We start from the raw sequence: 16,147 nt of genomic DNA, 5'->3' as shown, positions 1-16,147 counted from the left end.
CTGGACTACTGGAGGGTGGAGCAGTAGATTGGCAGGAAAATAAATAAATAATAATAATTAAATAAATAAATAAGAAAAAAACAACAAAAAAAACAACCAAACAATAAAATAAAAATGTATAATTATTTTATAATAATAACAGTAATAATAATAATAATACTAATACTAATAATTAAATTATCTCCATTATTCCTGTTGCCCTTAAGTAATTAGATAGATAGATAGATAGATAGATAGATAGATAGATAGATAGATAGATAGATAGTAACTTTATTGATCCCGAGGGAAATTCAAGTTTCCAGCATCACAGTTCCATAGTGCAAAACATGTTAGTAAAAAGGCAGTAAAAAAGTTAGTAATGCAAAGTACAAAGTAAAAAAATATATACCAGATATAAAAATACAAGGAGATGAAGAAAACTGTTAAAAGTGAATATAGTGCAGGGTAACAGCTGTGATACACGACTATTAAAAAAGCGAATATAGTGCAGAAGAGACTGTTAAAAGTGAATATAGTGACAGAAGCAAGATGATTGCAATATTATTATAATATACAAAAAGTAAAGTAATTAGTTTTACATATTACAGAAGTTAGGACATAAAAATACCAATCAAGAAAACGACGAAATAGATAAAACTATGCAGAATGTCAAACAAATGTGTTCGATAATTAATGATAAAAACTGGTTGTGGAGTTTATAATCGCTGTGGTCTACAAGAGAAGATGCTTCAAATGTGTCTTTTTCTTTACTAGAAGGATGTGCAGGTTTACACTCAAATAAAAAATAAAAAATAGAAAATTAAAACATTTAAAATAATAAATAATAAATAAATAAATAATAAATAAATAAATAAATTTGTTAAAAGAAGTGCATCCTGTGTTTGATGTTGACCCTGTCGCCCCCTGGTGGTGCCTGGTGGTTGCAGCAGGTAAAAGGCGTGGCCAGTCCTATTTGTGGCAGTTACCTGAGAGCAACGAGATTAAAGGACGCTGCTGTAAGTACAGGAAAACACCTGACGAATATTTCTTTATTTTAATACTTACAAAACACTTCAATTACAATGTCTTCTTATGTATTACAGGGCGGCGTCTACTTTAATCTACACAAAAGGTAAGTTTACTTTCTTTTATCTAATTATGCATGCACCTGTTTTCCTATCTGGGTGGGAGCATTCATATCCTGTTTAATATTTAACATGATACTATTCCAACATAATACAATACACTAGTTAATTTGTAGATGTTAGTCATTTTTAAAATTAATTCATATCATATGTGTAATCTAATATCTTCTAGTGATCTTCACAACGACCTTTGTTTGCTTTGGGTGAGGATGACTTCATCTCTTTGTTATGACAATATGGCAGCAAAGGACTATAGGCTACACTCAAAACCTGTCCTCTGGGTATTATTTTGGAGGCTATAAGCTATGATTATATTGCTATGCTTCCCACATTTAGGACTATATTATAATATTATCATTAAATTGGTTTAAACAATGTAAAGATAAATCCATGTAATTACACTTTAACACCTTTTGTGTAGACTTTACAGTAAATTAACAAACAAAAAAAGTATATAAACAGATTATTATATGGAGCCAGTGTTGTTTTATTTCTTCTTTGTGAGGCTATAAGGGCAGTTTGGTTGATTTGAGTTATGGAAATGGTGCATTTGCATTAAGGCACGTGATGGGTGCAGGTACAACCAGGAACTGGTCTGAGGACAGGTGTATCAGAGGGAACACACCTGGTTGTTTTTGTGCAAATAACAAGTCATAAATCCAGTAATAAAGGCAGATTACATGCACGGTTTCTGCCATAAACTAGTTCTAAACATATTTAATACACACTTTTGTTAATATATACAGTAGTTTGTGGGCTACAACCGTTGGGACTTAATCCAACAGATGATGTCATCTCTGCAAACCTGGGAGAGCCTGTTTTATCAACCTGGGTTTTCTCCCCGGTAGCACAGCCACCACCTATCCTGGTCACGTGAGCCAGTATTTACACAGCCTGTTTATGAACGTTGGGAGTCAGAGCAGGGAAAACACTTTCAAACCATGGAGCCATTATCTCTCTATGCATGGCTGATATGATGAAGCTCTAGGAACTTTCTCTCATGTGTACTGATATGAATAATTTGCTTAAAACCGGTTTTCCTCTTCTCAGAAAACAACATGGTGGAACAAACAAGACAGCCTAGTCGTGTCGTGTCCCTCCAGGCTGGACCTGGTGAGGTGGACACTGACGCCCTGTTTGACGTGAGCCTCAGGTATAATACAGCACACTAGTCAGAATAACAACACGTCTGGGCTTCAAGCAACCGACCATCAGTTGTGTCAGAAATAATCAACAGAGCTGTAACGATTAATCGACTAGTTGTCAACTATTAAATTAATCGCCAACTTTTTGGATAATCGATTAATTGGTTTGAGTAACTTTTAAGAAAAAAAAAGTCAAAATTCCATTTTCAGACTTTTTGTAGACCAAACAACTAATCGATTAATCGAGAAAATAATCTGCAGATTAATTGACAATGAAAATGATCATTAGTTGCAGCCCTAATAAACAATATAAAAAAGTTTTTTGTTTGGAGAATCACTTTGGTGTAGGATTGTGTTTTGTTTTTACACCTAATTAATATGAAAAAAAATACTAAATTAAGCACTGAATACTGCAATTTTCTCAAAAATGTCATCAAATATTTCTGTCTGACAGCACATTGCTTGTGTGAAAATCTTGGAAACTGAACAAGAGTCATGTGTGTTACTCCTTTAGGATAAATAACAGGGCTACACGGGCCATTGGGCGCCAATTGGCGGTCATTGGAGACCAGCTGGACCGGGAGTGGGCCAGCAGACAGCCCAACTGGCTACCAACTCCTCTTCACATCCTAAGACCCGCTCAGGCACTGACCAGGACCATATATCGGTATAAAATCAGAAAAAAAACAACCTATCTACAGCTTTTAGTGACTGACATTGTAACCTGGTGTTGTTCTCTCTCCTCCAGAGACATCCATAGTCAGTTATGGGGCTTCCAGGGCCTGTCTGCTGCGGTGAAGGCATGGATAGCGAGCACTGCGCCTGGGCAGGGGATCCTCAGAGCGGACGCCTGGGCAGCCTGGGTAAAACTCGTTCTCTGCGGTATTATATCTGTGTCTCAAATAATATAATTGTGACACAAATATAATTCCATTCAAGAATTACTGCTTAATTATTAAAAGAATAATTCAGCCAATTAGACTGTTGTCAGGCTATTAAATAGGTGTCATTGGTCACTATAAGCCCCATAGACGTGGGTCAATATGGGTCTACTACACCCACTTTTAGGTTTTATCATCTATTCACATGGTAGATCACCGAAAAAAGGTATAAGAGAACACGACAGCGACCTCTAGCGACCGTAGTAATTATGATAGGAGCAGAAGCGAAGACTGGGGTTTGCATCCTGTGTAGTTGTCTTTGTGTTCACAAGTGTTTAGTTTCACTTTGGAAACCATTATTTTTAAGCCAAAACACAATATTTTTCCCTAAACTTAACTAAGTGTTTTTTATTGCTTAAACCTAAAGTTGTAGTTGTATTGCCTAAATCTAAAAAAGCTGTAGTTTTGTTGCTTAAACCTAATGAAGTTGTAGTTTTTGGGTGTAGCAGGCCCCTACTGACCCACATTTATGGTGCATATATCAACAAATAACACTCGTTTAATGGCCTGATGACAGTTGAATCGGGAGCAGAAATAATTTGACTTTCATTTTCATTCATTTCACAGGTGTCCAATTTGAAACCAGTAACCTGCACTGGCTGGACCAGAGGAGTACTGGTGACTGTGGCGCTGGTGGCTGCAGTGATCGGTGCACTATGGGTGGAATGGAAAGCCTAAAAGGGCCGTAAGCAGGTCTTTTAGGCTGTTATATATTTGACAAAAAAATGTTTGCAAATGAATGACAATTATTGCTGTTTGTTTCTGCCGTTTACTTTGACTCTTCTTTTTATACTATTTTATTGATGTATTGAACTTGATGCTTTATGAAAGGAAACAGGAGTAAAAAAATATATATTAATATTAATTAATAAATAAAATAAATAATGTTAAAATTTGTCAGGGCATGTGGGATTAGTTTAAATCGGTTTTACAGTGTTGCCCGAAGAGTTGGCCAGCGTATTGTAGCAGTGACATGTTGGTTCACAGTGGTATTAATGTTTCCCCTGACTGGACTGTTGCGGGCCTGCAGTCTTTTGTATCCAGATTAGTTTCTTACTGGTTTAAGAGGCCAAAACTTTTTACAAATATGTAGCCTGGCCTAATATAAAATTAAGGGAGCTGGACTTTCTGTTTCAGATTTGAACGTGCTTTTTCATGTGATGCAAATAAAACTTCTAAATGATGACATTCTGTAGTCTCATTAATAAAAAATATTTAATTACATAATAATAATTCACAAACAAGACCATAAGAATCTACCACAGGAGTCTCGCTGGTCACGTCCACACTAAAATGAGCACCGAGGCCCATTTTTTTGACCTCTGCATTATTAGTCTTCATGAGTGGTGACTTCCACGTTTGCATAAGTTTTGAAAGCCTTCCTGTTACACTTTCGAAGCGTGGCGCCGAGCTGCTTTCCCGGGCCGACCTCGTAGGTGTGAGGGAACTTCCTCCCCTGCGTCCTCTCGTAGATCTCGTGCAGCGTTTGCTCCCACTTCACCGGCGACACCAGCTGCTTCACCAGCTGCCGGCGCACGTGGCTTTCGTTCATGTAGCGTTTGCCGTCCACGTTGGAGTACACGTTGATCTCGGGACGCCGGACCTGAGCGGGAGAGAAGTCTAGGTGTAAGATCACAAGTACTCAATCAATCATGGCGTGTGATTTTTCCATTAGTGGTGGCTGAATAAAATGGTTATTGGTGAGATTATAAATTATTATGAGAGATGTGGATGAAATTAATATATTACAATATTATTTATATTTATTTTGTACTTATTTATCCTTTTATTTCTATTTTTAATGTATTTTTATTTTATTTTATTTGTTTCTTTGTCTTGTGTATATATATGTATCGTTTATGTTTCTTGAAAATCAAAAAAAGGGGGAAAATATTTACTTTCACTTGGTACAATATGGTGGGTTGACGATGTAGGTTTGTTTTAGGGCTGCAACCAAAACAATTATTTTCATTATCGTTTAATCTGCCGATTATTTTTTCAATTAACAGATTAATTGTTTTGTTAAAAAAAATGCCCAAGGACTTTTAGTTTACTATCCATGACAAAGAAACGCATCAAATCCTCCTGGGCCCGACAAATGTTTTGCTTTTTTTTACATAAAAAACAGCAAAAAAAAAGAAAGAAGAAGAAGCAATTCATTCATTCAATTTCGTCAATTGCCTGATTAATCGAATAATTGTTGTAGCTCCAGTTTTTTTTTTTTTTTATATATAGTAGAGTTTTCCAACCTTTTTTTATGGGAACTGCTGGTTTAGCACACACTTACGTGACAGTTCAAAGGCGGTCGTTTTAACACATGTTATGTTGGCGTTTCCTTTATTTTGGACATTACAATGTTGATTTCTATGCAAATCAATCATCTTAAACAGTTCGAGGGATAGATTAAATCCCGTGTCTTATAGGTTTTGTAAATCGGCACCATTTTTCCAAATGTTATTTTAGAGCAGTTCTTCCAAAAGTGGTGAATTGTTCATTCACATTTCTTTACACTACATTTCTAATATTATTTCTTTATATTACATATCCAAACATATCAAAATGGATGAAATAAGCAATAAACATAGTAATCATCACATTACCATAACACATAACACCATGAAGGGCTTAAAAAAAAAAGGTTTGACTGACCTCAATCTGTCTGAGCACCTCTCTGAAGGGTTCAGTAGCCGACTCCATCAGCTCGGTGTGAAAAGCCCCGCTGACCGGGAGAGGATTGGTCCTCATGAACTGGAGACGTCGAGAGTTCTGCTGCAGGAAATCCAGAGCCTGAGAAGACAACATGGTTAGAATGAAAGTGAAAACACAAGAGGAGTCTGACTAGATGAAGTGTAGGGCTGTCGTAATGCTCCATACCTTTTGGTGCCCTGCAATGACCCTGCCATCAGGGAACAGATAGTTGGCCACAGAGCAGACTGGCTCCTCCATTCCCAGGCTCGTGCAGTGTTCTTTAGCCTGCAGACAGGCATATTTATACTGGGCCTGTGGTTTACCGATGACGGACAGCATCCCACTGGGAACCAGCTCTGATGCTTTCTGCATGGCCTCTGCACGGACCTTCACCGCATACAGAGCTAGAAGACGCAGAGCGGCTAATATATGAGACATATTCACTTTTTAACTGAGCAACATCTTTGTCATGTACAAGTTAAGACACATATTTACCTTCAGCGTAGTTCATGGCACCGGAAAAAACCAGGGCAGCAAATTCTCCAACGCTGAAACCTGCAGCAGCAACACACGTCTCAATGGCCTGTGGACAGAAGTGTAAGGGGTTACATAAAAAATGTTGTATAAGCCTGTGGCTTCTTGACCTCTCCTGACACATTACTTGTTTTTGTTTTTTTTCATTGACTGGATTTTGTGCAGTTTTATATATGTGCAAATAAAATAAAAAATCAAATCATAAAAAAATGGCAACATTTATTTTTATTATTATTGTTGCTGTATTTAATGAGGCAAATATTGTACTTTTTACTCCACTACATTTATTTGATAACTTTAGTTACCAGTTACAGATTTTAAATTATTAATACAAAATATAGCAGTATATTAAATTATAAAAAATGTGCCACTTTTATCAGCTGCAACATTAAGGTCATGTATACTCTAATGCATCAATAATCATAATATATTATTATTATTATTATTAATATAAGAGTGTGAAATGGAGTACTTTTACTTATATTTTGATGCTAATACTTCTGTACTTTGAATGCAGGACTTTTATTTGTAACAGAGTATGTTTACACTATTGCTACTTTACTTTTAAAATAAAAAAATATATTAAATGAAATAAATAAATAAAATTAAAATTATTATTATTATCATTATTAATTAATAAAATAAAATAAAATAATTTTAAATATCTGAATACTTGGTCCAGCACTGATAAATACTGCTGATAATAGACTATATTATAGGATATATCCACCTGGGGGTTGTGGTGGTTGAGCCTCTCCACCGCAGCCAGCGAGGTGACGAACACCGCCGGCTGACAGTGAACCGTCTTCCTCAGCTCCTCCTCGGGTCCCTCCAGACACAGAGCCAGCAGGTCGTAGCCGAGGATCTTCTGGGCCACCGTGAACATCTCCTTCACGTTAGGGTACTTCAGAAGTCCTCTACTCATGCCCACAAACTGGCTGCCCTGGCCGGGGAAGAGCAGCACGGAGCAGTCGCTGGGGTCTTTTCTGGCTCTGCGCTCCACCTCCGCAGCAGAGGGCGGCTCGCTGTCGCTGGCCGGGAGAGGAGCGCTGGTTTCGGCTGCTCCATCTGAGGAGCCTCCGGTGTGGTTGGAGGACCATCTCCTGCTCAGAGAGACCAGACACCTGGCCTTCCTTCTGGCTACCACTGATGCCAACATGGCTTAACTTCACGGGTTATAAAGACCCATAATCTGCCTGGAATAACTGGAATTAAAGCAAGAAAATCTAGTGCCAACCGGTCAGCATGACACCGTGCTGAGCGCCGCCACATTGGTTGAGGTCACCTGAAGTTGATTTTATTTTCCTTCCGGGTTCACTTCCGGTTCTTTACTTGCTGCAGCGACAACTTCCGGTCACAATATGTTATGATTTTTTTTGGACAATTTTTTATTTTTCTCAATACACTATTTACGAAGTTCAATACAGTAGTTCTATAAAGTAAATCAGTAAATATATTTCACAGTATAACAATAATATAAAAATAAATAAATTATACATGTCTAAATAATCAAATTTTTTTAGTTTTTAAATTTCCAATCATAGTCAAATATGTACATGGTACAAAATACAACTACTGCATCACTTCCTTAAAGGGACTATTTGTAACTTTCAGAAATGCTTCTTAACAGCGACACCTGTGGCCGTGAAATCAACGAAAGTCAGCGTCGGGCTCGCGCTTGCTCGCTCTCAATATACCTGAACGAGCATCGCTCAAAACAGTGAGGCGACGCACGTCACCTAAAACCACAATATCACTCTATATTTCAGCTGCTTGGCAGTAATGTTAGCTGACCAGACGAAGGTCTCTCCATGAACATGATTTAGATCTGATCCTAGTGTTGGCTTTTCCTGCCTAAGTGCAGGCTGAAGCAGCGGGGCTCTGCTGCGTGTCTCCCTGCTCTCTCCGCCCACAGCCGGAGAGAGCAGAGAAGACACCGGCACCCGGTCGGTAACGAGAAGACTACGTAAATCTCTGTTTGTCTGGAGGAGCTGCAGCAGTTATTTCTGCACAAACGTCCCCTGTGCATTCACTAGATATTCTCAGAGCTAAACTAACTCTTCTGCAGTGTGTAGTGAGCGCGCGTTCACGTCTAGAGGTGGAACGAGCTGAGCTGTCTGAGTGAAGGCGAGCAGGCAGAGGAGGAGGGTAAGCGGCTACACGCGAATGCGCATATGCATGTGTGACGACCCGCTACATTTATGCGCGTACAAAGTTACAAATAGTCCCTTTAAATTTTCAATCGTAGTCAAATATGTACATGGTACAAAATACAACTACTACATCACTTCCTTAAAGGGACTGTTTGTGAGAATCACAAATGCTTGTCAACAGCGCCTACTGTGGCTGTTAAGTCAACGAAAGTCAGCGTCGGGCTCGCGCTTGTGCTCGCTCTACATAGACATGAACGAGCATCGCTCAATTCTGACTCTTACAAACAGTCCCTTTAACATAAACTTAACTCTAATCTTTTTACTTTTCATGTGTAGTGTGTGAAGCATCAAAGTTGTTATTATGGTTATCTGCTGGTATGATGATGTGTCCTGATATTGAGAAACTAGTGTTTTCTGTGTCCATGGTATAAAATGTATTTAGTCTCATTAACAACATTGATCAAACTGTTTCCCCCATCAAGGTGCTGAGCTGTGAATTCTCTTAAATCCATCTAGGATTTAGGTTACTTAAAACTTAACATTGTAATCTTTTACCTTGTGATCATATAGTGCTATAATCCGTGTGAAGTAAAATACAAATTTATTCAAATTAATGTGTACCCTTTACAATATTAATAACACTCCACAACATCAATATCTACACAGTCATACCAAAACTAGAATGGATTTCTTACAATAGAAAAGATGTGTCATAATCTGCTCTAAATGGCCATAGGGAATAATTCATTTATAAATCGTCCACTACTGCCACCCTCAGGAATGTTACAGTCACATATTTGAACAAACAATCATATGTATAAATGCATAATAATAATAATATATAATTAATAAAATAACATGGACCAAGGACCTCCTCTTAATTGTAACACGATTAAGCATTTTCTTACTAGATACCATTGGATCTATTTTTATTCTAAAACTTTTCAACCTAAATACTTCAAACCTGTTTTATAGTGATATACAGAAACACATTTCAATTTGAATTATGATAAGATAAAATTAGATAACCCTTTATTAGTCCCACAACACGGAAATTGGCAACGTTATTGAATGTTAATACCAATCATATACCTTTTAAACAGAGGGAGATTTTATTCAAATTACATCTTGATTTTACTTGACAGCATTTATGTTCTACATTTCAAGTTATTGCTTTCAGAAAATGAACAGTAACAATACTGGCATACATGTAGTCATAATAAATCCAGATGTTTAAACTTGATAAGTGCTTCAACTTAAAAACAATTAACTTTTTGCTGTGTGTCACAATGATATCAGAGGTTCTATTGGCCCAAAGCTAGCATGAGTGGGAGTAATGGACACAATTTAATTGTTTTATTGGCACAAATTGTCCCCATCTGTACATATGCACTTTTTAATGATACAGCACAATCTTATAATTTATAGTAAATTACTTCACTGACAGGGACCCCACTTTGAGAATCACTGCCATATACATGTTGGTGCTGTGCAAGCGTATAAAAGCCAACTGGCATAGTTTCCAGTCTTGTAACATATCTTACCAGTAGAGGGAAGTACAACTTGGAAAGTTCCTCTTTAGAAATAGCTCTTCTCTCTGTCTGACATGCATTTTCCACTCTGTGTCACAGCAGCACACTGTGGACTCACTGATAATCTGCTGTTTGGACAGCGAACGAACATAAAACTCCACGTGTTTACCCGAGTGAAACACTCACCCACTGACCTGTGGTGACCTTTCAGAGACTCTGATTCAAGAGTTAAACTTTTTATTTACATTATTATTAATAATCTTTTCTCATTCTAAGCAGACAGCAAAGTCACTACTGGGAGCTCTCCAGCCAACTGTTATGTCATGGATTTGGGAAGTGGGGTGGGTGAGAGAGAGAGACAGAGAGGGAGAGAGGGAGGGAGAGAGAGAGGGAGAGACTTTTGCACAGCTTGTCCATCTTGTTAGTCCCGTGCCAGCTACAGCATGCATGTCTGCCTATCTGTTGTTTTGTGGCTTCGCGTCTGAATGCACGTCTGGCACTGACCTCCTTCTCATCTAGCAGCTCGTTCACCAAGAGGACGCAGGTATGCCGGGATGTTTTTATTCACATTGCATAAAGTTTTTAAAGCCTGAAAGCAGACGAAAGAGAGAGAAGAATGTGATCTCCTTTTGTTAAAAGCGTGTTATCTGTAAACATGTCAGAGGGGTCACTATAGGTTGTTGTCACCTTGCACAGGACAGACAGACTGCCATGAAGAGCTGGTTTGTCTTATCTCAACCAGTTCTCCCACTATGACATTGAAAGCTGACCTTTTGTACATTCTTGTATGTGATATCCCAACACACATTAGCACAGAAGGAGTGCCCTAAATCTACCTGATCATTTACTTCACCATGTTATCGCTGGGATAGGATCAATGGGAATCCTATTACTCAAGTAGGCCAGTAAGCAAAGGAGGGTCACCTGCAGAGCAGAAGAGGTTGATTGGTTTCTTTGCAAACAGGGACACAGATTAGTTTTGTGTGTGTGTGTGAAGGGTTTAAACTGTTGAATGTTTCAGGGATTGAAGTCTGCACAGGTCTACAGGGCAACATGGCAGCTAGTTGCTCATTAAATCAGTGACGCCTGCTCACTCTGGAAGAGGTGGAGTGATACGATGAAGGATTTTAGTTATGAAAGCATGACAACATACAAAATATCCAAATCAGAAATATGAAAATTTAACAGATCTGAATGCTCAAACAAGAACCTGAGCATTGATACTCAGGTGGCTCTTTCAGGCGCTGTTTACTGGAAATGTTTATTCAAGGCCTAATGAGTCTTTTTTTATTGATTCTGTCCAGCTGCTAGAAGCAGAGTCTGAAGGTTTTATTGCACAAAAAGTAACCAAGCTGTTGTGCAACAGTCAGGAGGGGGGGTTTGCTTTCCCCCTGTGAAGCAACACAAAAGAAATAGTGTTTCAGTCCTGGAATGCAGGTGTACAAAGCAATAATAAAAGTTAGGGCTGTCAATTGATTAAAGTATTTAATCGCGATTAATCGCAAATTAATCGCACATTTTTTATCTGTTCAAAATGTACCTTAAAGGGAGATTTGTCAAGTATTTAATACTCTTATCAACATGGGAGTGGGCAAATATGCTGCTTTATGCAAATGTATGTATATATTTATTATTGGAAATCAATTAAAAACACAAAACAATGACAGATATTGTCCAGAAACCCTCACAGGTACTGCATTTAGCATAAAAAACATGCTCAAATCATGACATGACAAACTACAGCCCAACAGGCAACAACAGCTGTCAGTGTGTCAATGTGCTGACTTGACTATGACTTGCCCCAAACTGCATGTGATTATCATAAAGTGGGCATGTCTGTAAAGGGGAGACTCGTGGGTGACCATAGAACCCATTTTTATTCACATATCCTGAGGTCAGAGGTCAAGGGACCCCTTTGAAAATGGCCATGTCAGTTTTTCCTCGCCAAGATGTAGCATAAGTTTGGAGCGTTATTTATTAATTATTTCATTCTAGCTTTAAAACTGAGTTACACTGCGTTAAAGAAATTAGTGGCATTAAAACGAATTTGTGTTGATGCATTGTTATCATGTTAACTTTGACAGACCTAGTTATTTTATTATTATTATTTAAAAAAAAATATATATATATTTTAAATATAATAACATATTATTTCAGCAACATTTACAACAACAAAATCACCATATGAACTCAAAAAGCCACTGGAAATAAATATTATGTTTATTATTAATAAATATTTTAAAAAGTAAAAAAAAAAAGAAAAACATAGAAATCAGTCAGTATCAAGTATTAATCCTGTCCTCCTCCCTCTTCCTCATAAAAATAAAATATGAATATTTTATTGGTATACTTATGCTTTTATTCGGAGCATCTCTAAGACCTGAGATGTCACGAGACATGTTCTGAAACCAGAGAAAACACAAGACGGCCACATGTTGTGAACGTGATGCAACAGTAGACAGTGACCAGCAAGTGTTGAGAGAGTCTATTCTGGGGCTGGCATGGGGCGAATACTTTCTGCAATCAAAACTGAAAACGTAGCACAAGAGGTGAAGAGGGTCACCTTGAGACTGATTTAATTCATGCAAACAAACCATGTGGTCCATAGTGGTCATCCTTAATCTGGAAAGAGTTCCAGAAATTATGATTTTATAGAGATTAAATGTTAATATCCCAGTAACTTCTGGGAATCTAATGAATAATTTGTCACTTCCACTTTATGTTCCTACTCTTGTCCCGATTCTCACGTCATGTGAAATCACTGAAATAGCTTCCACTCTTGGGTGACAGATGGAGATGTATATAGTGCCTAAACATAGTAAGATATGCAGGTCGAGGCTATAGATAGTCACAGCCCGCCGCAATACAGAGCAGCCAGTGAGCAACTGTTTCCATCCACGGCCTCACTGACGTCACTGACCTGTTGAAAAATGTAGATCGTTATTTATTGAAGCCACTAAGTGTAGAAACATTTCTAATGTTCTGAAGGTTTTGTTTGTAGAAAAGTGAGACAATCCTGGAGGAAGTCGGTGCAGTCTATGTGTTGGGTTCTCAGTGTCCTGGCGTGCATTGCTGTCTGGCACAGGGTCTTTTTTCAACCTGGTCTCACGGGAAGGCGTATAAATAGCACAACGTTACGCAGCAATTCCACGTTTCATAAGTACACATTTTAGGATTTTTATGTGTCATTTGTACGCCACGCAACGAAACTACGGTTACATCCGCAGTTAGGTTGAGGCAATAAACTCATTTAGTTAGGTTTAGGAAAAACATCATGGTTTGGACTTGAAATAAGTAGCCTACATAAACTAAATAAAATACCAGCCCGTATGCACGAAAAGGCGCATAAATGCCACGATGATGCGCAAGGCGTTCAGGGTGCAATAAGAACGCCTTTCTTGTACTCCATGTATCCTGTACTGGCTGCAATGTAAATGCATACACGTAGAAATGCTACGGTAAGAGTTAATGACATAGTATAAAAAGCAAGAAAGAACACTTATGGTGGGCGGGAGGAGAGGGGAGGTGAGTCCAAACACCGGACTTTTAACCAGGAAACCGGGACTGGTGACATTACAACACCAAGACAATAGAAAAAGCCATGCTGTGATTTGGTATCAAAAACTTTTGAAAGAACTTTTGAAAGATTTCCGCAAGAATTAAATTTTTTGTTCTGGAAACTGCTCAGAAACTCCCTTATTGTCAATCTAACTATAGGAAAGCCATCCGTCCTCTGAATGCCCTAGGTCTCTATTTTGTGGCTGTAAAGTTCATACAGGTCATTTTATACAGTGAGCTCAAGTTTCATAAAATGGTCTCACTACAATGAAATGGCTACTATGGAGACTAACATCATCACACATGAATACAATTGAGCTCATTGGATCCACAAGATCTCAGCTTTACAGTCATACCCAACAGTGTTTAGGGACCCCAGTATGCAGAAATATTAAAAATACATAATTTTTAGAATAAGCAAGAATAAAACATTTATACTGCATTCAAAAAACTGCATGTGATTATCATAAAGTGGGCATGTCTGTAAAGAGGAGACTTGTGGGTACCCATAGAACCCATCTTCATTCACATATTTTGAGGTCAAAGGTCAAGGGACCCCTTTGAAAATGGCCATGCCAGTTTTTCCTCACCAAAATTTAGCCCAACGTTGTAGCATTACTGAGCATCCTTCCCGACAAGCTAGTATGACATGTTTTTTTAGTTTCATGTGATATCTGTACCTTCACTCTAGCTCTAAAACTGAACCGGCTACAGCCTCTGAAAGACAGTAAAGTCGGTCGGGATCGCGGGTCTCAGGGGGTTAACACACAGTATTTAATGTTGTAACTGCTTTATATTCCAGATATTTGACAATATATTATATTTTATAAACTGATCGTATGTTTTGTGTGTATAAAATCTTTATCCGCAGCTATCAAGTAGGCGTCAAATAAATGTAGTGGAGTAAAATGTAGCAAAGTGGAAGAACTAAGTGGTATAAAATGGAAATACTCAAGTAGCATACTTCCATCTCTGAATCTATTTTGTCTCTGCAGCAGTCTTCATTCTGGAGGGAAAGGCCCCAGACGAGTCCAGCAGGGGGGATGGAGGAGGCGGTGAGGCTGGTTCCCTCAGCCCCGGCTCTGCCGCTCTGCCTCTGACCCACGCAGAGAGCCTTGAACCCTGGCAGAGCGAGAGCCTGCTGGCAGCGTCCTGGTCCACGATGGGAGACGTGGACCCCGAGGACACCAAGAGCCTGGACAGCAACGACGGGGCGGTTCTGGGCGGCGAGGAGAATCACTCTTCCAACTCCGACATGGTCCACCTGGAGCGAGAGGAGGCCGAGATGCTCGAGGAGGCAGAGAAGGAGGAGGCGAAGAGAGCGGAGGAAGAGGAGGAAGACGACGAGGAGATGCAGACGAGCGTGTTGAGTGTTTTAGGTGGGGAGAGGGAGCTGGTGGAGCTCAGGGAGGAGGAGCGGCACCTCCACGCCCTAGAAACTGAGGAGGCGTCAGCGGAGGAGAAGAAGCATGCAGAGTTCAGGCAGGTGGTTCCCCCGATGGCGCTGCCTCCTTTGCCCATCGTCAGACTCGATCCCCCCTCCGCTACGTCCACCCCGGTCCCTTCAACCACAACTACTGAAGCTGAGGAGCTTTACTCCACTCAGGGCCTCCACCCTCCTTCAATCCTCACACGGATGGCAGAAGAGCCTTCATCAGAGAGGCTCGAGCAACTTAAATTCTCACAGATTCCCCTCTCGGACGTGGAGGAACATTCAGCCAAAGCCTCTCAAGCAGCACCAGAAAAGCCGGAGCCACCGCCGCCGCCGCCCTCTGCACCCAAGACTCCTCTGAGCTCCACCGAGCTGCTGTGCGGAGGCGCCGCTTTAGTCGCCGTTGTGGGAGTTGTGGCTTATGGTGCTGTGGCCTACTGCAGAAAATAGTCTCCTTTAAATCCCCCGTTTCGACACATCTATTCCAAATGAAAATATTCCACTTCTGGATTTTACTCTCTGACGCTCTGTTGTATTATAGTTATTATTAGACACATTAATTTGATTTTTGAAATTCGTTTTTGTGCTACCTCAGCTCATGGCCTTTTGTTTTTCTGTAATAGATCTCTAAAATGTAAACCTGGAATGTAAAATCATGTAAAGGTACAATTTTAAAGAATCCTGAAACTTGAAATGTTTCGTTGTTGTTTCTTTGTGTGATTGTGTCTCTTATTACTTCCCCAGAAAACAACATAAGGGATGAAATCAGACACTAATTCCTCATGTTACTCTAGACTTTATACTTTACACGTCATGCAACTGCACGTATCTGTGTTACATATAAGAAATGAACAGCAGGAGAGTGAGCGAGTGGGCTCAAAACAACCTTTTTGGCCTCTTAAACCTGCAAGTACTGATATTTTTTAGCCACTTGGGGGCAGCAGAAACAAGCTGTGAACTAAACACTGACATAGTATCACCTTTTTAAGTTGATTTTGCAAACAGCTACCCATTTTCACATCCATCAGATACAAAGCAAC

The 16,147-nt window shown here is 39.2% G+C and overlaps 3 protein-coding genes across 5 annotated transcripts; 2 read left to right on the top strand and 1 right to left on the bottom strand.

Annotated features, from left to right (window-relative positions):
* The first annotated feature begins 942 nt into the window (after nucleotides 1-942).
* Nucleotides 943-4,398, top strand: bik (BCL2 interacting killer). Of its 3 annotated transcripts, XM_074625256.1 has the most exons (7): nucleotides 966-995; nucleotides 1,083-1,111; nucleotides 1,297-1,327; nucleotides 2,175-2,277; nucleotides 2,784-2,936; nucleotides 3,018-3,132; nucleotides 3,778-4,398. In XM_074625256.1, the coding sequence occupies exons 4-7, from the start codon at nucleotides 2,183-2,185 to the stop codon at nucleotides 3,886-3,888; spliced, it is 474 nt and encodes a 157-aa protein (XP_074481357.1). In that variant the 5' UTR covers nucleotides 966-995; nucleotides 1,083-1,111; nucleotides 1,297-1,327; nucleotides 2,175-2,182; the 3' UTR covers nucleotides 3,889-4,398. The 3 variants fall into 3 exon arrangements, with proteins under 3 accessions (XP_074481356.1, XP_074481357.1, XP_074481358.1); XM_074625255.1 differs by lacking the exon at nucleotides 1,297-1,327 and having other exon boundaries at nucleotides 943-995; XM_074625257.1 differs by lacking the exons at nucleotides 966-995; nucleotides 1,083-1,111; nucleotides 1,297-1,327 and having other exon boundaries at nucleotides 1,764-2,277.
* An 8-nt stretch (nucleotides 4,399-4,406) lies between these two features.
* mcat (malonyl CoA:ACP acyltransferase (mitochondrial)) lies at nucleotides 4,407-7,775 on the bottom strand. The gene is made up of 5 exons (XM_074625253.1): nucleotides 7,163-7,775; nucleotides 6,394-6,481; nucleotides 6,085-6,302; nucleotides 5,860-5,997; nucleotides 4,407-4,813 (listed from the first exon to the last, which is right to left on the bottom strand). Exons 1-5 carry the CDS (start codon nucleotides 7,589-7,591, stop codon nucleotides 4,541-4,543), a joined length of 1,146 nt encoding a protein of 381 aa, XP_074481354.1. The 5' UTR covers nucleotides 7,592-7,775; the 3' UTR covers nucleotides 4,407-4,540.
* Nucleotides 7,776-10,497: 2,722 nt separating this feature from the next.
* On the top strand, nucleotides 10,498-15,801 carry LOC141761698 (uncharacterized). Its single transcript, XM_074625254.1, has 2 exons — nucleotides 10,498-10,661; nucleotides 14,671-15,801. Exon 2 carries the CDS (start codon nucleotides 14,838-14,840, stop codon nucleotides 15,555-15,557), a length of 720 nt encoding a protein of 239 aa, XP_074481355.1. The 5' UTR covers nucleotides 10,498-10,661; nucleotides 14,671-14,837; the 3' UTR covers nucleotides 15,558-15,801.
* The last annotated feature ends 346 nt before the right edge of the window (nucleotides 15,802-16,147 follow it).

This window comes from Sebastes fasciatus, chromosome 23 (assembly GCF_043250625.1).
Source record: "Sebastes fasciatus isolate fSebFas1 chromosome 23, fSebFas1.pri, whole genome shotgun sequence".
Classification (NCBI taxonomy): Eukaryota; Metazoa; Chordata; class Actinopteri; order Perciformes; family Sebastidae; genus Sebastes; species Sebastes fasciatus.
Note: the sequence above shows the minus strand (reverse complement) of the source record. Positions and strands in the feature narration are given on the sequence as shown.